A 25,288-nucleotide genomic window follows, 5' to 3' on the forward strand; every position below is an offset into this window, starting at 1 on the left:
GCAACACATCACTAAGAGAGAAGTGCAGCTTGTAGTAAATTACAGCAGAAAGCATGCAATTACTGTGCATTGGCCAGGAGTACCAAAAAGCTTAAACTGGTATGCCCTGTATGCTCCACGCTTTTAGACCTGAACAAAATCAGCCAGCAAGAAGGTGTATCCACACACACAGTTGTTGGTGCTCCGAATGGCTCGGCAAGGACTTTGCACATCACCTCTAACAGTGGTGGAACGCAAGGTAAAGCGGTCGCCTGCTGGGTACGTGGCGGTTCCTCCACCGGCACCTCCTCTCGCCCTTTCCCGTTTCCCCCTCACACCTTCCAGCTTCTGCCACCAGGCTGCGATAAATGAGCATAACAGAACCCGGGAAAGCACGACCGTTTTCTGTGCCGCACTCGAGCAAGCACTCGGGAAGCAGAAAGGTGTCAACTGCCATGGAAGTGTCTGGTTTTGATATATATAAAGAAAATTCCCTGCACTTAAAACAACTACACAACACAACACTGTAAGCTATTAGTCATTCCAGATACCTACTCATTTTTTTTCCCACAACAAAACTGACCAATATTTGGTGAAAACATGATAAAAAAGACTAGCCAGAAAACTAAGCAGAGCTCCAGCTGGACTAAATTATAATGTCACTAAAAAGCTCTCCAGCAGATGGCAAAATTTAGACAATTAACAAAAAGTGAACTGCTCAATTACTATACAGCTTGACCAACGCTAACAAGAAGAACATAAAGATAAGAGTGAAGTCTTCAGAATTCTTTATACCTCCAACAAGTCTCTCAATATTGAGCTAAGACTCCGGCTTTCAGCCCAAGCCAGATACTGAATTCAATGCATATCATCATGTAGGACACTTCAGTGCTGTATTCAACCCTCACTGAGTCAATTCATGCAAAAAATTATTCTCCCTAGAACTGTGCTCGTCATCATTTTAAAAATGTACAAATAAAAAAAAGTATAAAAGTACAAAAAATAGTATTTTTAGTTCTTTATTAACTTAAAAAAAACAGCTTAAGCAGATATGGAAAAAATATGTATGTTCCCAAACTTCTCAGCAATGCAGTGATTATATAAATATATGAATATAATTTGAACATTCACATGTTCAATTTCCTGCGGCTTGTAGAAAGAGTTTATTTTTATTATACTATTGAAAGCCTGGAACAAATGAGTACTAGATGTTCTCAGTACTACTGTGGTCACTGGAAGTACTATAAACTGTACAATTTCATATAAAAATAGGATGCAACTGCATTTTTATTAGTTGTCAATAAGACTGAATTTAGAACAATCAAGACAGTAAATGCTGGCGATGGAATCAAACATTCAAGCTCAGTTTTGATATTCTGCTCATCACAAATACAGGAACTATGTTCCAGAGTCAAGATGACTCAAGAAACTACAGCAACAAATAAGTATATAACCAGGTCAAGCACAAGAAAAGCAAAAGGCATGGCAGAATACATAACAACTGAATTGAGAAGGAAAAAACATATTCACTCACTTGAGGTGTAAGAATAACTGTTTCATTTAAAAAAAAAAAAAGAAGACTGAGAGAACAAAATAGCATGGAAAATAAAGTTATTGATGGATACAATCTGAAAAATGAGAGGTGACAGTATCTAGTCTTGAGTTTCTTGAGCAAATTAATAAGTTAGGAGTAACCAGGCTCCACACTGTCTTACAGACTGGAATACAATTACTCATACTACACTGGATAATATCCCGGCCTGTTTCCTAAGATAGGTGCTTCATCAATATCATTACTCAACTTGGATTCTGTTTAAACCAGCTGAATCTGATCTAAATGCAATCTTTTACACATACGGCATCTACAAAGATGATAACCATCTGAGTGCTGTCAGTATAGAGGCTGCAATGTGAGCTCATGGCATCTCACCATTTCTCAGTGCTTTTTTCCTTTCTTTTTCTTTTTTTTAAATATAGGCACAAAATCAATCCCTTGTGGCATCTCACATGTAGTAAGGCCTCAGGGAAAGAAAAAGCCACTTACTATTTCATGAAAATCTGTGGATACAAGAATAAAAAAAAAGAAAAGAAAGAAAAAGTGCCTTTTGGTACTACCTCTAGCAGTCCAGCAGTTTACTCCTGCTATGCTGAAGCCACCCTAGAACACAGGTGTGAGTACAGCTGCATTAAAGCAAAACAGGGGTAATCAACATTTTTTTCTTGTTAATTTTTAATGCGTGCAGGTTTCTTGTTGCATACTTGAATCTCATTAACAGATTAAGCTGCAATCGCTCAATACCTCTACAAAGCACCAGTTAAAAACAGAGCACGCCCAAGCTCTGCCCAACACATCTCCCATGGAAGCTTTGCCTCCCGCCCGCTCTCCCTCTCCTTGCACACACAAACCAGTTGTCCCCGCTGCTGGCTTTTCAGTCCCCTTCCTACTCCCCATCCGGCGACTCTGCCGCTCCAGACAGCCGCTCACAAACTCGCCTTTACTCCTTCTCCTCTCCTGCCGTGCTTCTGCGCACCTGGGGTGGCACCTTGGCGCAGGTTCTGCGTAGCAAATAAAAACAGCTGGAGCAAAGAGGAAGCTTTGAAATGTAAAAGAGGCAAAAGGTTCGGGTTGGGCTGGACTACACGTGTCCACAGCCTCCAAAACTTTAGCGACTTGAAGATTCAGGGAATGCATTTAACTCAGTACCATATACTTGAAAATTCAAGCTCAGCTACAGAATAAAGATTGTTACAGAACATGAAAGTATAGCAAAAATACATCCAACTACCAGATTAACTGAAAACCAAAATTCGTGCTTACTAATTAAGTATTTTACTTACTATCCTCTTAGAGGAACTACAAGCCAAATTCTCCCTTTACAGGTGATGGAAGTTTTGCCTTTCCTTTCAGAAGGAGGCTCTACACCAGCAAACAGCTTTATCTGTTCAAGTCTTACAGTAAGTTGACACGTATGCATTTAGAAATGTTTAACTGAAGGAATTATACTGACAGCAACTGCAGTTTGATTATTCCAAGTTAAACAAGGATACAGTGTGGACACAAAAATCTGGCTTAATCATAATTACATCCATTAGAGCTACAATTCAACATATCTATTAAAGTCTTTAAATTTTAAACAGAAATAGGGCTCATCAGCTTTCTGAAAAGCAACTCAAACGGTTCTTCTCCTGAACGTCAGAAACATTCAACTCAAACACAGTTTTGTGAAATTGTGCGTAGCAGTTCTTGGAAGCCTACATTTTTGAAAAATTTATTTCAGGTATTTGCAGGCTTCCACAAAACTGAAGATAGCTTTTATAAGCAACGAAACAGAAAGCCACCCTTTCAGTAACTGAAAAAGCAGAACGCACAGAGAGGGGCTTGCTCTAACGACCGAGGCTGCACGCGGTGCGGAGACCTCCGCACACAAAGCACAGCTGCTGCTCTTTGCAATATGGGATTAGCAGTCTAGGTCAAAGGAAAAAAAAGCCTCTCTGTAGCTAAGTGAGCAAACTGCAGAATGCATTCTCAGCACAGACGAGAAAGGGGCATCTAACCAGCTTGCAAATTGTGTGGAAGCTTCTGGGAACAAAAACCAGAAACTACATCAATTCCTTGACAGAACACGTAAAAATAATGCTGGTGAGAAGCAGCGATACCCCGTTGGAGGGCTGAGGTTGGAATGACCTTTCAAACTGTAGTTTTAAAATAACATTTCCCCTTTCCCTTCTGTGTGTTTATAAACATAAAACACACCGTCTTCGATGCAAAACCAATCTATCTGTTGGGCTTTAAAAATAGCATCTGGAAATCACTGGCCTAGAGATAACAGAAAAAGTTCTTTTAATTGTCTTTCATAAGAACCAAAACAGTTAAAAATACACATAGGCACACAGCACTTTCTAAATGTATTCAATGTCTTTCAGCCTTCACATAGTTGAGTCAGAGTACATTTGTTATATGCACTTTTGGCTTTACATTGGCACTTCAGCTGAATGGAATATAAACCAATAAAGAAAAAGAACTGCATAAGTTTTCCATTACATACTAATATATTTTTATTCTGAACCACTTACTTTCTGGTAGAGAGAGAGAAAAAAAAAACAGTCTTCTCCTCTGAGAAATGTCATTTGAGGGTACTAGTGTGAATGTGTTTCTAATCTGACATTTATTTATGAATGAAACACTGAAAGTGCTACTAACAATTAGATTAGTATCTAAACTGCTAAATGAACTGTATGTACTGGTAGGTTGGGATCTTCAGTTTAGGGTATTGAGAAAGCGTAAGTCACTAAAATTCATTCATCCAGAAGTATCAAAAAGTATTAAGAAAACCAAGAGCTTTTCTTTTCCCTTGTCAAATCAAACTGAAAGCAAATAAAATCTACTCAACTGAAAACAGTAAGAAGAAATAAAAAAGCAAGACATTAGTCACTTGGATGAAGTCAGAGCTCCTCACTGATAAAAGCTTGATAAACCTTATTCCAGACCCTGACTTACACAACACAACACGTTGGTGATACCTCTGGGACAAGGACCCTTCCCAGGGAGGCTGGTGCTGCCGCTGACAGCGGATGGGGAAGTTCCCAAGAGCAACCCGGTGCACTGAGGCTCGCCAGCGTGCGCCGGCATCTGCACGAGCTCCCCGCGCTCTGGGGGGAGTTACTTACACCCCGGACGGACCTCTCCAGCCCGAGAGTCTGCTTGCGTGACTGTCGGCCTGTTATTACAAGTAATCTGCAGTAAAAGGAGAAGATACTATCACATTGGAAGAGCAAACCTAAAGTGAAGAAAGAGCCAACAGACTTTGTAGTCTGCAAGTTATATTTGAAAAGCAGGCAGAATTTGCTGTTATCAGTCCTACTGAAAGTGGTATTAACGGTCAAAGGTATCCCCACACATTTATTAAAATTCACAAATTATATTTAGAAGAGCTTTAATTAAAAATGCTTAAAGTTCACATAAAAATAGAAATCTGGGAAGCTGAAAAGATTGATGTAGATTAAGAATATCTCTAAGGAACTGTTTACTTAAGAACTTTCACAGCATTAAAAGCTTTATAAACTGTGTCAATGCACTGTCATTCACATCTCTAAGAAATTGAGGATGTTCAATTTCTGGTTCTAAAATGCAAATCAGATTTTTTTTTTTAATTAATCTAAGCTATATTTCAAAACAGTATGTTATTTGAGGGATACCACCAACATACACTTTTCTAGAGCACAGTTGAAAATGGGAGAAATAGAAGAGTGCATCAACAATTCAATGGGAAAGACAAACCTGGAAGGCTTCCATCCCTGATACTGTATTTTTAAACATAATTAGAAAAATATATATATATTGGGGTGCATACATATTTCAATGCATTCTATTTATTTATTAATGAATCCTGTTTTAATGCACCAAGTGAATAATAAAAACAAAGCCATTTGTAAATGAGCACATTTAAAACAGGTCATTGCTCTTTGCAGAGATCGTATTCCCACAAATGCCTAGACTGTATAAAGCAAAAGAGTACAGAGCACTGAGACCTACGCAGCTTTTGGACTACCTCAGAATCTGAACTGTGTTTGAGCTCAGATGCCTTCTGACACTCTTCATTTTATACGGTTGCTTATGCCCAAGCAGAACTGGCTACGCTATTCCTTCCTCTGAGCTTTTCTACCTGCTCAGCTGCAGAGCTCTGTAAAGGACGCAAGGTAACTTCTTTGTTCATGGTGTCAGCAGGAATGATTGTTGAAAATGGGTATCTATTAATATCACTTTAAAAATACAGTAAAAAACCTCCTATAAGGGTATTTTAATTCTCTTCGCTCCAGACTACAGAACATAGCAAATGCAATTTCAAAGCTTCACAATTTTTGTGCAGAAGTGAAGAGAGATAACAAGAGCCTGTGGAGCCCAGTCCCCCACACCCAGCTCGTGCTATTTCTTCTTTATACAGTCTTAAAAGGAAGCACCAGAAACCACCTAAATGGAGAAGGTGCTGACAGACTGAAAGTTTTGAGTCTCCTTTCCCACAGTCCCTCCCACACAAAGCTGCAGAGTTTAAAGAGTAACAGCTTATAAATTTGAGAGACACTTTTTTCCTTTGACCGCTCAATCTCTGGTAAAGTATAGTTTATGTGAAATTTACTGTTGTAATATCTCCTCAAGCTCTTAAGTTTGCTTCTACTCCACAGGGTATCTAATACACCACCAGTGCACCTCAAATTCCGGTTTGAGAAATTGAGGGACAAATGGAGCCTTCTCACACCTAGTGTGTAACAGCACTAGCCAGTATGTGCAATGAGAACTTTTCTTTTCCTTTTTTCCCCTCTTAGCAATGAAGTTGTGGGAACTGTCCCTTATGCTATATCAAAGATAAACCGCTGAGAATAGCCAGAGGGAGAAGCTTGTCCAGAAGCAGGTAACTCCTATGCCAACTTATTCCCTTCTACCCTACTTAACGTCTATCAGTTTCTAAATACACAAAACCTTTAACACACAGCTGCTCTGAGACACTTCATCTATGGCTCTCTGTGCTATGTCAACACACAGTTGTATCTTATATTCTTCAGCATCAGCCCTTAACATAGTATGTCTTTGTAGTGCTTAAGAAATCAGTAGGTCATCAAATGTCTCCACAAAAACCAGTTTCCATTCAGAAAGATTTTTTAGGAAATGTTTTGAAGAATGTTCCTTCTAAGAGTAGTATATAAAAAGATGAAGGGAAGGAAAAAAAATGAAAAAAAAACATGTAGTACCAAAACAAGAGTTCCAATAACAAAGATCAAAGCTTTGCTAGGAAAACAGGGGTGACCAGTTCCAAATTATGCCCCCCTCCTCCCCAAATACTTATGTCAAATAATATTGAAAGTCAAACAGAATTTGACATGCAAACTAGTGTTTCAACTCAGCTAGAATTCATTCTTTGAACTTAGAGGGTGTGCACCATTTTCTTAGCATCATAGAAGGAGACTGCATGGGAAGAACCTGAAATGCAAGCGCATCGTGGGTAAGACGAGCGTCACAAGTGACATGGATCCTCCCTGGAACCCATCTGGAAAGGCTGAATAATTGCTACATGTCCCTAGTTACTCATTCCTTAAAATTTGATTGAACATGAATATCTCATTTATTCAGAACATCACAAACTACATCAACTAATGCAATTTATTTTGCTGGTTCGTGGCATTTTCAAAGTATGTATTTTTTAAGAAGTGTATTTTAGAAATTCCTGTTATTTCCGCACATTCTCTTTAACTATAGTTTTTAAAATAAATGGTGAACTAAGTGTTTTAATCCCAGACAGCTTCCTTAGTTACACCAAATTCTACTGGATAAAACACACAACGCTTGCGATAGTCTCAGCAAAGAATATCCAAACTTTGCTGAGTATTTATCTATAAATTTGCCCATTCTGTAATCATTTTGAATTCCAAAATCCCATTTTTCCTAGATCTGAAGTTACCTTTCATAAACATATCCAATACACTTAGAATAAGTTTACTCCACCACAAACAGTAATGCATTACCTGCCCTCCTGGCCCAAAAATTCACATTCTATAAATCAGTTCCCTCAGCAAAATGGTATAATGAAATATGTGATCAACATGGATCTACATAAAAAGCTTTAGTATTATTATGCACCCTCTTCTTCCAGAAAAATAATAATCTACTTATAGTGTTTTCCCTTGCTTTCTTTCAGAAAGTGTTGCCAGGGAAACAGACTATCATCTACCATTAGGTCCTAGGGTCTAGCAAGGTTTTCTTGGGATTAATAGACCAATCACAAAACCTATATATACATATATTTTAAAATAAAGAAAAAATTGAGGCATAGTTACCAAAACTCCCTCCCCCAACACACACACACTTACGTGCAGAAACTATATTCACTGGGACATGCATTCCTGCTCCTCAACAGCAGTATTTCACTTCAGAATGCAATAAGGAGAAGCATTTAACCCATCATTAAAGCAGAAGATTTTTTTTCCTTTTAGAGCTGGTATGCTATTTAATTTTGTCCTTTGAGAAGAAGTATTACACACAGTTCTATTAAGCAAGCAATAGTTCCCTGAAATAATGACCTGGCACTGTGTGCACAAAATCATTACAGACCTACTTACAGAATCAATTGACTCACGTAGAATAACTAAGCCTGGCTGGACAAATTCAAATTTGTATACTTCACTTGCAGTTTCTGGTATTGTGAGTTTATATGACAATTCATTTTACTACTAAACAATCATCTCTCACTATGGCCGATCTGAGGATTTACCCAAAGTAAAGTGGTGTTATTTATAAAATTCACATCTACAACAGTTTACCAACAAGTTTTTATTTGCTTAAATGAGATTTAGAAATATAAACAGTCCCAAGTCTCAGTAAAATATAATCTCTATACAGATGATGTAGCAGGCAAAACACATGACTTCTGCAGCTGACAGCTCTTACTCTGTAGAACATACCTGTATGCTAAAATAATTTTGCCTCAATTTTGTTAAAAACAATCAGTCATTATTTAAGAATGAGGTGCTAATACATCACTGTTTCATTTTGCATTTTTACTAGAAGCAACAGATCATATTTATGTTATGCATTTTGGATAACAAAAAGGGTGTTCTGAGGTTATTAATAACTACTCCTATAAGTTAACAGCACCATATATACATATCTACATATAGATGTATCATCTGATTTGCAGTGCAAAGTTTGCTGCTGAATTTAACTATAATTAAGTTCAGTTCTCACGTAGAGTTTAAGACAATTTTATTGTCAGCCACAGTTCAGATAAAGATTATTATAAAGTATGAATGCTAATGTGATGTACCTCATCTTTACTAACACTACAATTTTATGTTCAGAACACCAGCGGAAACCTTATAATCTCTTATACTAAGATCTCACATGCAAACTTTGAAAGGTAATCAGGAGGAGGGAACAATGCTGAATTTAAAAGCATTTTCAAAAGCACAGCAACAGCTCTCAACCAAAACCTGAACAGGCTTCTATTGCACTGGAGATTAGCTTGTCTCCTGAAAACAGGTTTGTTAATTAGTAAAAAGGATGTCCTAACAACTTCCTCACAGAATGGCTTCTCTGCTAAAAGCTTATCTAATTTTCTGCAACTGCATCAGCCCAATAAAAGAGATTATATCTCTCCGTACACCCTACCTCACTTGTATCCTAGAACCTCATGATTAATATGCTTTTAGAAACCAACTGCAGACAATAACCAACTTACAGACAATATTTTCTAATACACATCATGTCTACACTTGACAAAAAAAAACCAAACAAAATACACCTGCAATACTGCTCCTGCTGTTGCTGATTTTAATGGAAAGGCACTAATTACAAGAGATTTTTTCTTCTCATCTTTTGAACTGTATGTTTTCTTTTGAGGGGAAAAAAAAAAAGATAGAAACCTCATGTGGCTCAGGTATGACAACTGCTGAGAACTAAAAGCAGAATTCATTTAAGCCTGTAAGCAAAACAGAAAATGACAGCTACCAAATCATTTACATAAAGATAAATAAGGTGCAACACAGGCCAACAGGCATGGGCACTGGACCTAAAACACACCGAAGAGTAAAATCACCTAGCAGAACAGGGACATCTCTGCTACTTTGTATTTTGTCAGCTGAGTCAGCTCCCAGGTCCTGCAGCCAAACAAACCTGAAAGACGCTGTATCTTTAGCCCTCATGCTTTACCTCTCAGTTGCAATGGAGAGACCCAAAATTAGGCTAAAGAAAATTGGTTTAAATTAATCTACCATCTTAGTGTGGACTGTTGTTTCCTCAGGTACAATCCCAACTTCTCAGAAAGCTTTTAAGAAATAGCTACTCTCTCCTCTCTTCAGAGCAATGTTACCAGGTTATAGTGCCTATGTTTTTCCAAATCTCTTTCAAATCTGGCTTTGGCTCAGATGCCTCTCTCTTCTCTCTCTCTCACACTAAGAAGTTTTAGCAACTAGGGATTGCTACCAACCGATTAGAAATCCTCAAGCTTAAATCACCCCATCCACCCTGAGTGCACCATGACGAATCTCTGCCTTATGCTCATCACTGCAAGGTGTCCATTTTGTTGTGATATCCTGAATTACCAAACTTTCAAAGCAGCCCACGATATGGATTAGCAGAGAAGCATCCTTGAAAGGTTGGACAGACCTGACCTGGGCATAGGAAAAATGGTTCAGCACCCCAAGTTTTAAGAATTGGTTCAGTATCCCACCTCCCACCTCCACAGGAATGTCAGATTCTCTGAAATCACTCCGAACCGCAGAAACATCAAGGCAGAACCTCAAAAATCAAGCAAAGGGGTATGCCTGCGTAAGCAAAAGACATGTACTGTGACTGCTCTCAAGAGCCTGAGGAACCTCTGCTGCACTCAAAGTCTCAATGGTTCAAAAGCCTTCAAAAGCATGTACTGCACTTTTCTTTACAGATCCTCATATTTTATAGGCTACATCCAACCAACAACTTATCAACAAAACAGCATAATCAGGGATAAATGGGAATGCAGAGTTATAAATTCCAGGTGGCTATTGCCGCTGGCTTCTCACACGCTTCATGGACACAGCGGTTATCCATGAATTCAAATAGATACAGAATTATGTTATCATAGCTCTCCCTACGCAACTTTTCTCACCTTGAGATTCTCCATCTGTTGCAGGTCATCCTATAGCATAAGTACAAACCACGCTCTCCATCTCATTAAAACGACCCTGAAAACTCAAAGGCAACGAACAGGTACTGGAAATTCCAGCATCACTGCCGTCCAGTTTTCCTGTGGCATATCTGCTTTTCAAAGGAATGTACAAATGAAAAAGAAGTAACAGAAGCTGTATGATGCTTCTTGGCTTTAAATTTGGTGTTGAACACTCTAGAACAGCAAAACACTGGCAAGTTCAGGCTGAGAAGAGTACACGTTGGTCTCCGCAGGGTTTAATTTTGAAAGTGACAGCATAAGTTTCTCCTCACAATTATCAGGAGTTTTTTCCACTAGCAGCCACCAGAAGCAAAACAGCAATAGAATAGAAAAAGCAGACTTTCAAGAGCGATCCACTATAAATCAAAAACATAAAATAAGACACCCTGAAAATTATTACCAGTGGGCAACACAGAAGCGATAACGCGCTCTTGGGTATTATGTTATTTGCTATTGGCAGGAATTAATTCAGACTATGCCTTCGGTGAGCAGTGAAGGTCACAACAGAAGTGTCAGAAATACATTTATGATCTGTCCAGTTCCAAAGTTACGATCATATACACAAACACCGCTTTGCCCAGAGTCAACAGCAATGCCTATCCACACTCATAGCCACGCTGCCCAGTGGTAAAAGCTTTGTGAAGTTAGCACTGGGGTGCGGGAGAAGATGTAGGGAGAGGCTGAACAAGACTACTTACTAAGAGCAAACTGGAATAAAAAGAGTAGTAAGTTCACTTAAACAGAGAGGGAAGTTGCCCTCTCTATCCAAATACTTGCCCATAATCTTTACTGAATAAGCCCAGCAACTACACTGCGATTCAGTCATTCAGCTTTTCTTTTTAACTCCCTTTTCCTCTCTAAACCTTTCCCCTTAAATAAGTATGCCATACTTCAGTCATGTAGTTGGTTGTTTAACTTCCTGGCGTGGAACAGGAAGAAAGACCCAATGTTTTCATGGAGAGAACGAAGGAGATGTGGCAGCAGCAAGCATTAAGACTCCCAAGTCTACGGCGAACACTGAGTAGCAGCTGATGCCAAAAGCCTTACACAGAACCCACACCCCAGTTCAGTTACGAAAGCTGGGTTGCAGGTTTTATTTCCTTTAATTTTATATTACTCCTCCCGGATGTCTCCCTCTGTTTTTGTTTGCTGATCAACTCCATCCACGGAAGCAAGGCTAAGTCGGAAGCCTCTCATGTTTCTCTTAGGTGGCAGTGGCAAGCAGAATACACAAAGGCCAGTTACACCACTGACAGATCTATGCCAGTCATAGAAAAGGTGGGTTACATACTATTTTAAAATTTAAATCCAAATTTCAGTTAGTACGCTAGTCCACTTACAGCTTGTGAGCCTCCAATTTTTTTCTACTGCTCTCTCGTATGACAACAGGTTGGCATATATTCAGTCTTCCTTTAGCTGCCTCTTCTCTACTTTTTCCCTGCCCAGACATACACTCTAGCCTTGACAGAATGAACCAGAGTATATTCCTGTTCTTGTCAGATACTAGCTTAAAACATGACTTCAAATCATATGAAACAAGTGAACAAAAAACAAACTAAAATGAAAAAATAGGATAAATAAAACCATTTCATTTGGCACCTCAAGTGTAAAAAAGTAGGAATTTAAAATGTCAGTGTCAAACCTAAGTCTTATTGTTGAACAGAACACATGAAAAAATAATTTATCAACCTGTTCTGAAATGCTGTGGTAACCTGCTTCCAAGTTCAGTGTATTTTCTTGAAGGAGCTGTAAAACATAAGGTATTTTTCCATAATCTCAATTGGTTTATTTTATACATTCAGGTGGAATATTCAATTCATACATGCAGGAAGGGCTACTTGCCCATGATAAGCTTCTTACACCCTAATGTACAACACTCAATATTGTAAAACAATCTGGAAAAGGACAGATTTATTTTTATCTAACTAACTTCCTAGTAAAACTGGGGAAAAAAATCACTAAATCTGAATCTATATTTTCATAAAGTTCTGCAGAGTATTTTAATAATGTACTGTTACTCCCTCTGTTTCACTGGTATAGCTAAGGAGAACACTGAATTCCAACATGCAGATTTTCTTAGGAACACACTACTAGAATTTCTAACTATGGGTATTCTCATCTTGACTCACGACTTAGGCAGATGTATCCAATTAACGATGAATCATTCCACATAAATTTCCTGTTTAGAACATGCTGGCAATACCAGCATCACAACCTACAGAGCTCGAAATGGGTGAAAAAAGACTCCACCGTTTTTGTTTAGAGATCAAAAGAGTTTCCTTAATGGGGGGTGAGAAGGGCCGCATCCAAGAAACTGTCCACTTCAGATTCCTAGATGAACTACCGCTACACCGTTTAAGAGAATCTACACTACTGTATGTAGTGAAAAGCAAAAGGGAATTAGAGATACTAACTAGAACTAAGGAAATCTGATTTACCATGACGCTAACCATCATTCAATATCTTTGTAAAATAACCTTGCCTGCAGGAAATCTAGGATGCTTTGATTGCTAAGCACCAGGACATTTAGCTGTTCATCTATACCACACTGAACCAGCTGTTCTTCTACACTATTTTACTCACTGAAAGTTGGGCCACAAATCCCCAGAAGGTACTGAAAAAGGTAAGAATAAACTAGACAGACAATCTGGTTCTGTTTCCCCCACCCCCCAATCTACAGAATAATTGAAGAAAAATGCCTCATAGTGTCAAAGTAAGATGAAGTCAGGAGAATACTGGTCTTCAGCCTCTATTCTTAATCCAAGTTCCATTTTCTGAAGCAGACAGTCCAGTCGCATGCTGCCTGCTTTGTTGATTAATTTTGCCTCCCAACACATTTGAAAAAGTTTCTCTTCACTTTCAGGAACTGTCTCATCTCCCAGAAGGACATTATTGCCCACATACTGTTTGATCAAGTTATATCCTAGTTTCTGATCCCTCCTAGTGAAGCCTGTTGAGCTCCAAACTGGGAAAGTTCATAGAAGCTTCAAGGCTGCTCAAATCTTCTCCCCTGGGAGCACTCTGCAGCCGAGAAGACTAACGCCATCAAGGCAACTGATCACAGGTCTCTCTTTCTTCTTTTAATGTAATGTTTGAGATAAAAGAACGACTTTTTTTGGTACATCATACCATTCATACCATATCATTCAGACATGGTCTTAACCTTTTTAGTGGTCATATCTGAAGTACTTCCCTCCCCCCCCCCCCCCCCAAATCATTTTTGGTCTGATAAACAGAGATGAAAGAGGTTCTCCATAAAAGGTAATAAAATTCAATATGTCATTAAAGATCACATTTAAAAACATTTTATGGTTTTATAAATAAATTAAAAAAAAACAGATTGGTATGTATTTTCTGAACTCCCTCCCCTTTATAAAATTATTAACTACAGCAAAAATCTCCCCTGATTAGCAGGAAGTTGCCATCAAAGCATCCTCTGGACAACCTAGCATAACCTCCCACAGTATGTGACCATCATTTAAATACTGCACTTAAAAGTATTCCAGTTCTTCTTACTCATATACCACTTTTGGTATATTTTGAGATACAGCGTCTAAAACTGGAATGTGGTGACAGGAATCTCTTAAGCATTTTTAAAATTAGGCAGGAATACAGCACCATTTGACTTGTGAAAAATTGAAGATCTATGAGCAACATTGCTGTTTATATATTTTAACATAGCTCATACAAATGCAAGGTTAAAAAAACTAATTATTGAGCTTCAGGAGTTAAAAATTTATAAAAAAAAAAAGGTATCTGACACATTTCCATTCTTCCTTACTGTATTTATTATTTTGTAAGACTACTTTTTTTTTGACTAATCTCCTTAATTTTCTGTACAAGCTCACTGTTCTGGGTATGGCACAGTAAAGCATACACTTAAAATGAAAAGCTCTGTGGAGCAAGAACAGGTTGTTTTTACCCCACTCTGCCCCACTAATGTTTAAACTTTTAGGGTATTTAATCTTCAACAGAGGAATTACTTTGAATTTATCTGTACAATTACATGAATATTATACGTATTTTGCAAGCTTCTTCTCATTGACCATTTTGATTACTGAGTTTTTAAAAAGGACACAAATAGAAATATTCCAGATCACATAACAAAATCAACACAAAAGTAACTAGGTCTTTCAGAAGTTTTGTAAGGAATTCCAGGAGAGGAGCAGTTGATTTCTTCAAGCTGAGCAAAGAGAAGCATGAAATGAACTGCAGCTCACAACAAACTAGTGAGACTTATAAGAGAGAAAATGCCCCATTTTAATATTACTCAATATTGGGACTGAAAAAAAAGATTTTAAAAAAGCAGAGGAATATTCCACATTGGCGCAGAGCCTCCAATCTAAAGCAATCTGGAGGCACCAATTATTTTAAGTGATGACAATTTCAGAGAGCTACACATGCCAGAATGTAGTTTCTATTCTAAAACACTATAAACAGTCTATTATAACTGAGCGAACAAAATATCATTGATTCTTTAGAAAATAAATTTTAAAAACTTTTAGAAAAATCAAGTACAAAGCTTACTAATAGCTCTAGTAATAAACTTATTAGTTTTTACCCTATGCAGAGAAAATGGAACAATATTAAGGTGAATGAATTTAGGTGTAGATCAAAAATGAAGGATTATGCTGCCAGGGAGTGAAGGATTATTATCACTTACCTCCCTCATCCAGAGGCTTCCCATTCAGGGGATGAGATTTATCTGAAGAGTAACATGTAATGGAAATTTGTAGCATTAAATTAACTGCAGCTGATTGGAAGCACCTGATGGAGAAGAGGTGAGAATATCTGCTGTTTTAGAAGCGTGAATAGGATAATCCCAAAATCTGACTTTCTGGTCTTCTGCCCTGACGTTAACTATTAAGGTTAAATTTTGTCTTACCACTGGAAAAAAAATACTACAATAGTCAGTTACAATAAGCTACTGGAGAACAGTATTCCTGACCAATAAAAAAAGGCTCAAACTATGGTTTTAAACTAAAACCATAGCCTCATGACACCAGTAGTCAAATAACCAGGCAATACATTTAAGCATCAAAAGGAGATACAAGTTTTTGTTGATCAGCACAGTGAAAGCCAAGAAAAAACCTGAACCAAGACACACCTATTTGTCTCCCCAGTAGAGTATTTAAATACATAAATCAAGGCTACAGAAGACAAATCTTACCTAGTAAGTGTGTACTCCCTGAGTCCTGAATGCAGGTTCATGGCAGAAAAAGTACCTATGCATCCACGCAATCGTTTATCTCGACCAATCTTCCACGTTACAAACAGTGGGCTGTTTTAGGGAAGAAAAAAAGACGTGATCACAGAAGCAATATTGACAGACCATGTGGAATTTCAACAAATGTCCTTCCTTTTAGGGCAACTGAGGTCCAGTCTCTAAAACAATTGTATCCAAGTGGGTTGTAGTATTTAGAAATGTGCTTTGCTATTCTTTTGATTGCTCTAGAAATGTTGCTCATGTAATATTGGAGAAAATAAGACCACTGAATAGCCAGAACAGGACTCTTCCTGGCAGCTGCCGTGATATTGTGGATGTCCCTCCCTGTTACCCATTAGCATTCTCCTGTGAATGAAAAACACCTCACCTTGGACGCCCACACATAACGAACTCCGCATAGCAGAGAGAAACATCTGTCATGCTAGCCACCCCTCCACTTGAGCACAAACATGTTGGTCCTTAATGCTGTTGGCAAAAAACTACCAGAAATACTTGAAAGACAAGCTAGCTTAAGAATGCTCTCCAAACTTAAAGCAGGACCTGAACAAAAGCAACTTTTCCCATGAAGCCCAACTCATCATCAATTAGTGTGCTCGGAAACGACCAGGAGCGGAGCAAAAGCCCAAGCAAGCTGAACATCTCAATTTTATAATAGTTACAAATAAATACTTGCACTATCAAACAACTTGGAGCCAAATCAGATACAAAGCTAACAGGAAAAATACAAACCATAAAACCTTCAGGAACCAAACTTTCCCTTGCAGTTCTGTAACACTGTGTCATTACCCAGCGTCAGGTAGTGTCATGACTATAACATCATGGATTTCTCAAGGAAGCCCATGCAGCTCCAGGACACTCAGCCCTCTCAACTCTGATAAAGATTTTTACCACAAAAAAGCCAAATTGCAAAGTGAATTACACACACACACACACACTTTCCCTTACTGAGGAAGCTTAAAAAAAAGAAAGTAAAAGAATTAAAAAAAAAAGGATAAAAAGGCATGTCAGTTAAATAACTTGCCACAGGGCATTCCTCATCACAGACCGGTTCAGATTTCTACAGCTGATACAGCTAAGCATCTCATGCTAAGAACTGCTACATGCAAGGGAAGGAGGGAAATAAATTGTCAAGTAGCTCCCCCTTGAATCCTAAACAAAGTGTTTATCTGAAATAAATCCGTTTTTTTGTGGAAAGTCACAAGCAATTTAGGTATAAACATACATCACGCTCAATACCAAGACCATTGCAAGGCTGCTGACAGCAGTGAGGTGCAGCTCTGCATTGAGAATGCTGCACCACACATCTCACCCATGCTTACGGATGCTTGGCTGATTTCGCTCCAGAGCTATTCGATTAGGCACTACTCTCCAGCGCTGTATGTGTGCACAAACCATTATGCTCAACCTACCTTACTTTTTTCTAGCTTCCCCGCCTCCCCTGCATAAACTGTCCTTACATTAGTCATTACTAGGAACACAAAAAGGTCCAAGAGGAGGTTAATCTCCAGCTAGCATCTGAGGATCAGGAGATTATAGAGCAAACGTAATTACCACATGTGCCTTGAAGGAGTGGAGCTGGTCCAGAAGTATACACATATCCAAAAATACTGCAAAAATTCAAGTTGGCTACATCCAAAACAAAACCCCTCTTCTGTTACTATCTGCTGAAAGTAAGGAGCAAAATAATGTAACACAACACACTGTAGAACAGTCTCTGGTAACTGCGTCCTGCTCAACTCCTCCTTTTGAAAGGTTACTTAAAAATTTTCTCCTTACTCTGTGAAAGGGAGAACTTACGTCTTTAAGTAGATTAGATTCTTAAATTATACTAAGGCAAAGAGCTTTAGCATATCAGATGCTCAGTCTCTGCACAACTGCGTGGATCACTGCACAGTGAAAGAGAGATGGACATGCCTACGATAGGTCAGGCCGTTGCGCGTGCGTGTGCGTGCATGTGCACACGTGCAGCTAAGGAGATCTTCCTTTCTCTCCTTGCATCCCATTAGCTTTGTCTGCTGTGGCACAAGATCCGCATCATGAGACGGGGGTAAAGGATACAGCTCTCAACCTCTACAGCACCAATGCAGCAGCATCCAGTCCTCTCATAACTTTCCAGAACAAGTTGTTATTGTCTGCTGGTACAGCAACTTCCTCCTTTATCTGATTAAGCTGGATATGTCCCCTTCTTTCAGCAAGGATGAATAGAGGAGGAAGCTGAAGTCATAGCTTTCTTTTGGATTTCCTTTTATTTCTTTTTTACGTTCTTTGGGCTGTTTGAAAAAAAAATGAAGATCATAAAGCCATAAGGGACTGTTACTTCACATTTGATATAATATAGCAAAATGAAGGCTAAAGAGGCATACAAATTCTATTATGCTGTTCCTTCCCCATTCAATTTAACAAATGGCATTTCACTAACATTTTCAAGGAAGGTATCACAGTTCACCTAAATAATATCAAGAAAATTATTACATTGCAAAAGTACTGTTGACATCCTATCCCCCCTGAATAAGATTAAAATCGGACTTCAGGATTATTTTTTCTGACCTTTATCTCTGGATTATGAGATTTATTAGCTATAATATACTTAGTGGAGGGCTAAAATTCAGGGGAACATATACGATTTCTTATCAAAACAGAATTCCTTCCAGGAGAGTTGATACTGCAACTTTAGAAGAACAGTGTGAGAAAATGTCCAGAAACCATCACATGTGGAAGGGAGTTCTGAAACTTTCCCCTGTTCTTTGAAAGTCTTTGTCAGTGAGTACTATACCAGAATAGAAAAAGTAACTGTTAGATAGCCACATATTTCTACTATTACTAATAGTATAAACATATTAATCATACTAAGTTTAAATCACAGTCTTTTGAGTAAACAAACCATCATTAGTAGTTCTTCTACATGCTATACAACCTATAAAATCTAACTAAAGATCTTTTTCTAAAATTTCAACCTCTGTATTTCCCTATTCTTGCCTCTCCCTCCCCTAGGAGCCATTAAAGGTACCGGCATGCCTGCATAGAACACTTCAGCCTCCTGAACAGAACTGCTTTCCTTAATTACCTTCACAGACGTCTTCAAGGCGAGTGTAATGTGGACCAAAGGTTCAGAAAAGTCAGTGACCAAGAGGATTCCAACTCTTAAGATTCAAGAAATCTTGAGATTCTTGAATCTTAAGATTAAAAATCTTAAGATTCAAGAAATAAGGCCAGAAGGCACAGCCAGGGCTCCTGCTATCATGAAGAATTATAATTACATTATGTAATCCTGTTCATAAAAGGGCCACAATACCCCTCTTAAAAAAATAAAAAAAAAAATAAAAAAAAGACTAGAAAGAGTGGAGACCAAACTCCAAAATGAAAAATTAGAAGGCTTCCTCAGAACCTCACTTAAGCTCAATGCCTCTGTAAATCTGGTTTCCTGCCTTGACATATTCCCAGCCTGCTTGTACCTAGCTATTCTCGTGCCAACATTGTCCTTTAAATATATATATATATATATTTTTTTTTTCTTTTTCCACTTCCAGGTTATTGCTCCCCAAAGTATTTATAGAACAAATTTGTATGCCTCTTCAGCCTTGAGTTTGCTGAGCTAAACAGGCTTTGCTCCTGCCCGTTCCTCTTGTAACAGAATCTTCCCATTTTGATCATTGCAGCTCTTCTCTACACCTCCTCCAGTTAAAATTTGCCTTCCTGAACATCAGTGTCCACAAGCGTGCACAGGATTACAGAAGTGTCTCACATTGCCATGAATGCTGCCATCTCTGAACATCACCGACCACACTACGTTTTTAGGGTTCTGTTTCTTGAGTCTCAAAACTTAGAGTCCAAGTCCATCATTCAAAGCTTTACAGAAAATTTCTATTCTTACAGTAAACAAAGAAAATAGAAATAGCGCTCTCCCTGGAAAAGAGCTTGTCTGGTTTACATGAACAGGTTTTCTTCCCAGTGATGCTGTCCTGCTTTTATTGGCATCCTTGGTTTCATCTGTTTGCCTATTTTCTCCAAGCCCGGAATCCTTTTCATATATTTTAAAGCTAGTAATAGCCCACAAATAAACTTACCATCTAACACAAGCCTCAGATCTCAGATTTGCAGCACAGTGCCAAACTCCACACAGCTACCGATGTCAAGAACAGCTAAGCAAATATATAACTTTTTGACTTAGGGGGAAAAAAAACCACCATCTATTTTTAATGTTATCTGTGGGTTTTTTTGTTTTTTGTTTTTTTTTTTTTTTGAGCAACATATTGTTGGATCTAAAATGAAAATTTTCACCTCCAGGCTGTTGAAAGGAAAGCAACAGAAGCAAAAAGCTTCAGTAAAAATCAGAAGAGGAGGCATACGTGACGCTCAGGAGTTCCTGTTATCCAGTGACACATGGCTAGGATGTATGCAGCAGATTAGGAAAATCTGAGCCCTTGTTTTGCCTGAAGGAGTTTGAACCCACACATCCCAGAAGAATGCAAGAGTATAGGTACCGGTGTGGAGCGCTCTCACCTTTCTTGCTGACACTCCTTCCCAACCCTGCATGAGGTTTACTTATTCTTTTAAACATTTACCAGCACAGGTGCTGCATTTCCCTGGGAGCCCTCTAACAATTAGCTTCAAGTCATCCTCTTACTTGATTTAGGGTGAAGCATTTTATTAAAAAGCAGAGCAGCTCTGAGCCTGTGACTGAGCCCGAAGACCGGGAAATTCCCTTGTCCAGTGGGTTACCCAGCTTCTTGCTGCTGCACCAGGAACCTCTGCTTTTCCCTGTTCTCAGGGTTAACAGCACGAGCAAGACGAAGCTCCCGATCATGCAGGGGAGCTGAGTACGTTTTTTTTTAAGCTGGCGGAGGATGCTTTGGAGTGTACAGAGGCAGAAGAAGGGACTAAATCTAGACTTTGAGAAGCCTTTGTAAAAAAAAAAAAAAAAAAAAAAGCAATCATTCCTCTTTCCTAAGGTTCTGTATTTTGTGGGGTTTTAAGTTTGTAAGCCAAACACTGGAAAGACATTTCCATTTAGAGCTATTTACTGAAGTCAGAGCAAATGTACAAGAGACCTGAAGATGATAAACTTTCCATCCAGCCATTGCCTAATTTTAATTGAAAAAATTTTGTCCAGCTCGAACCTAAATAGATCTTGTAAAGCAGAAAACTACTTCAATAATTTGCTATAGGGGTTTCAGGCAGCACTCTACAGAAAATCACATGATCATACATTATTCTCTTCTATTTTCAGTTGCAAATCTGAACTAGAGATGCAGTTAAAATGCAGTAAGTGTTTAAATTAATATTGCTTCTTTATATACAATTGCTATTGTCAAAAGGAGCATACACAGCCGCAAGTAGAAAAGCAAGATGTCTCCCTGATAGACTACTAAGATAGTCATTATGCATAAATCCAACACCCTATTTATCCTAAACACTGACTTTAAGGGCGAACATGGAAACGTGTAGCTGAAGCACAAGAGCATGGGTCACCTGATGCATGAAAAGTTTTTCCTTGTTATGGGTGGGGAGAAAAAGACAGGAGAGAAGGGAAAGAGGTAAAGGAAGAGTAACAGACGAAGAATACTTCTCTGTAGTTACAAGAGATGAAAACAGACTTTTCTGGTTTCACTTGAAGATTCACAAGTAATAGAAAACTTGCAGAATTTTAAAGTGAGGAAAATTTAACTTGATGAACTGAGAGGTAAAATGGTATCTAGACAGATGTTTAGTAATTGCTACTTAACCTACCATCTTTAACAAAGGGAGTCTTTATGGGCTAAATATTAACTGGGCGCCTCCAGCTGTAGCATAAGAAACTTTAAAAATTCAGCACTCTCAGTCCTTTATAGGACCAGAATGCTTCACGCTTTAGTTCTCTAAGACAAGAATCCCAAAGATGCTCAGGATTTTGAAGCCTCAATGTACTAAGAAAGTACATGTCGATACCTGCAACAGTAGTGTACAGAAAAGATACATTTCTAAACAAGTCACTAAAGCAGCATCTTCCTCTTTGTGTAACAAAAGTGAACAAAGCCATGGTTCCTAAATTCTAGGAATTTAAATATTTACACTTATTTTACTTAAAGTTTTCTCTATTTTCTTAGTTAAAATTGTGCTACAGCTTCAAACAATGTAAAACATTTGTGTAATACTGTTTCATCAGGTTCGTTCTAACTAAAGAGAAAAGAAACTGAAGTTTATCATTACAGCAGTCACATAAGACCCCTCACAAAAGCAGTGCCAACCTTATTAGACCCTCACCCAAGGCAGGCTCCCTATAACTGATGCAATCTAGCTGTTGTTACACCCTGGGCTTTGGCATTTCTAGATGTCACGATTCAGTGAGCTAACTCGTATTACTCAAAAGAAGATAATACAGTTTTGCAACGAAGTGCATGGGATTTCTTTACTAAGGACATCCTTACATAAGCTCTCCAGGACAGGAAGGGATAATAAATATGTTAGAAGTCTCTAGTTCATGATGAAAGGGTAAACTTGATGGACAATGTTATGGAGCAAGTCGAGAAGAGCAAAAAGCTGGTAGGCCACTTTCTGCAACAGACTCATACAAGTACAACCCGGTCAGGGAACATTTCAGCTCACCAAGTATAAAAGATCTGCCAAGACACAAGAACATCAAGCAAATCCTTGGAATGTGCTCTAGTGGCCTTTTTTTTTTTTTTTTTTTTTAAATTTACAGGGTGAAAATAAATCAGAGCCCTTCTAAACCTGAACCTAATAGTTTCTCAACCATTTCTTTCCCATTTGGGCAGCAATTTAAGCGAGTGTCAATGAAAGGAAGAGAGTTCATGAATCTGCAAAAGGAAAGAAGCAAGAACAGCAAAATAAAACACAAATTCATGAAGACAGAATTTGATAAGGGTAAAGAATTAATGGGTAAGATTTTCTAGGAGAAAAGTCAGTAGTTCTTCAAAAGAAATTGGACTATGGGCACAAGTGCAAGCAAGACTGCTAAGCACAGCAATAGAGCTACTTGGCTAAATAACAAGCTCTTCGCACAGAGGAACTTGAAATTGGAAATCAAGTCAGACTATTTAAAAGGAATAAAGAAAAACAAAGCACAGAGAGAAAGAGGATAAAGATGACCACTTTGCAAAACAACATGCAAGTATCAATGAGTATAAAGTAAAACAACTACCACAGAGCTACAAACGGAAAGAGAAAGACAAGGAAATTGCCTTAACTCAGCAGAATAACTTGCAACAGAAAATGCTAAGAAATCCAAAGTGCTTGATGACTTTATTTTGCTTCAGATTTCCCTAATAACATCAACTATAATCACTGGACCAAAACAATACCAGTAACAAAGGTAAGAGTTGGGACAGAATAGGAAAGAGACAATTTAAGCAAATTAGATATTTTTAAATGACTCAAACAAGCTAGTATTAACCTCAGGTGTACTAAAGAACTGGCTGAAGCAATCCAGAACTAAAATATCTGTCTTTGAAAATACATAATAAGGGATGTGATGCCAGAATATGGGAAGACATGTTCCTAAAACCTGGAACAAAACAAAAAAGAGACAAGTTTTTTTTTGGCTGGGTGAATTTTGAGTGGCTTTTGTTTGTTTCAAGGTAACAATATTGTAACACAAATGCATACAAAGCAAGAAGGATAGCAGCCAGCTTTACACTCAAATGGGAACAACCGAACTACAGATATAGGGAACGTGGCACAAGTGAACCTTCTACAGTCAGAGGACCCGGCCTGCATGAGAGGTGAATGACAATGTCACGGTACTGGGAAATAAACACACACACACACCCCGAATATCCAAACAAAAAGAGCATGTAAGACACTGCTAAGGCCTCAGCTGGGAACGTAACACTAAGATGTTGAATAATAAAAGCATCTAAACAAGAGCAGCAGGAATAATCAGAGAGATGAAAGACTTTGACCTATGACAACCAACGGAAAGGACTGGGGTTTAGGTTAAAGACAACAAGACTGAATAGACACATAACTGCTTTCAAATATGGAAAAGGATTTTGAAAAAAAAAAGTGATAGAAATAATCCATGGTGGATAACTCAAGTAGAAATAGGATTAAATTATAGCATGAGAATTCAAGCTAGATATTAATTAAAAAATCCCAATAGTAAGAAACAAGTGCTGAGATAGACTGCCTGGGAGAACATACAGCTGCCATCAGCAGTATATCCTCAAAAGCTTCCAAAACAGATTGCTGTTAGGAATACTGTAAATATTTGATTCAGCCCTACGACAAGAGGCTGGACCAAACGGCCTCCTGATGTTTACCGCAGGCTCCTTTTCTGACTCTGTATAAGGGAACAAAGGGACGATTCATCTGCAAAGCTATCTGTTGGACTGTGGGAGAGGCATCTGTCATTGCAAACCTTCAAGATTGGAAACAAAACATCCAAGAACAAGCACGGTTATCTCAGACACTTCTACATGTTTACTTCTACGTAGCAGTATTACAGAAACGGATAGAGAAAGGAGATGTATACCATGATCCATATGCGGAAGACCAAAAGCAGTAGTTTGTTTATTGCTTAAAAGCAGGCAGGGCTATGTGAGTAGCTTCAAAGTTCAAAGAGTTATTCAAAGTTTACTTCAGTGCTTAAGCACTTTCTGAATCATGAACAGAAGCCAGTTTCTTCAGCAACATTAGCTAGAAATTTGACACAGTATAGGCTCCAAAGTGAAGATTTACAGAAGCCTATGGATAACAACTTTCTGTTCTAGAAGGCAATATCAAGAGGCTTTTGGGGGCTGGGGGGGAAGATAAGCTAATTTGGGGAGGTGGGGGAAGAAGTAAAATTTGTCTTAAAAGACTTATTTTAGTTTCTCCTTTAGCCTAGTCATCTAGATGCAAACAATTAGCAAAACACTAGTTTTTCCAGTATGGTACCACTCAACACGTATTTTGACCTGAGTTAAAAAGCACCACTTGCTTGACTACTCTCACACAATAGGAAAATGAATTAGTTGGAGTAAACTGAAAACTAGCGCTCTGCCCATGCTCATGTACACACATGTACACAAAAAATAAGCTTCACTAGGTGAAATTCTTATCCTGGTAAGTTATGAAGACTGCAGTGCGTATAAAAACCATGGATTTCCCCTAACAGGATGAAATTAATTTTGCAACAACATTTCTCTTCCTTGCGGGAAATACGCTGATTTCTAACAACAACCTATGCTGCACTGCGCCAGCAGCACACTCAGTCCAGGCACAAGGTTCAGCCCTACCAGTGCGGGATGATCTGAAGGCAAACATTACAAGGTATTGGCTTCAGAAGCTGTGAAGTCAGCTCTGCAAATTTTTCTTTAATCCAAACATTAACACATTTAAAAACAAAACAAAACAAAAAGTATACTATACAATTACTGAAAAAGTCATCAAATACTTCTAAGGGCACAGT

The 25,288-nt window shown here is 38.4% G+C and overlaps 1 protein-coding gene across 2 annotated transcripts in view; it reads right to left on the reverse strand.

Moving 5' to 3' along the window:
* The window catches only part of AMMECR1 (AMMECR nuclear protein 1), a 103,317-nt gene that overhangs the window by 27,277 nt on the left and 50,752 nt on the right, over positions 1 to 25,288 (reverse strand). Inside the window, exon 3 of one of the 2 annotated variants that reach the window (XM_062584400.1) lies at positions 15,844 to 15,954. The exons of the other annotated variant lie outside the window; for it this stretch is intronic. Coding sequence (XP_062440384.1) covers positions 15,844 to 15,954 — 111 coding nt within the window. The remainder of the gene's footprint in view (positions 1 to 15,843; positions 15,955 to 25,288) is intronic. 2 annotated transcript variants of the gene reach the window in all.

The sequence above is a fragment of the Rhea pennata genome, chromosome 11 (assembly GCF_028389875.1).
Source record: "Rhea pennata isolate bPtePen1 chromosome 11, bPtePen1.pri, whole genome shotgun sequence".
Classification (NCBI taxonomy): domain Eukaryota; kingdom Metazoa; phylum Chordata; class Aves; order Rheiformes; family Rheidae; genus Rhea; species Rhea pennata.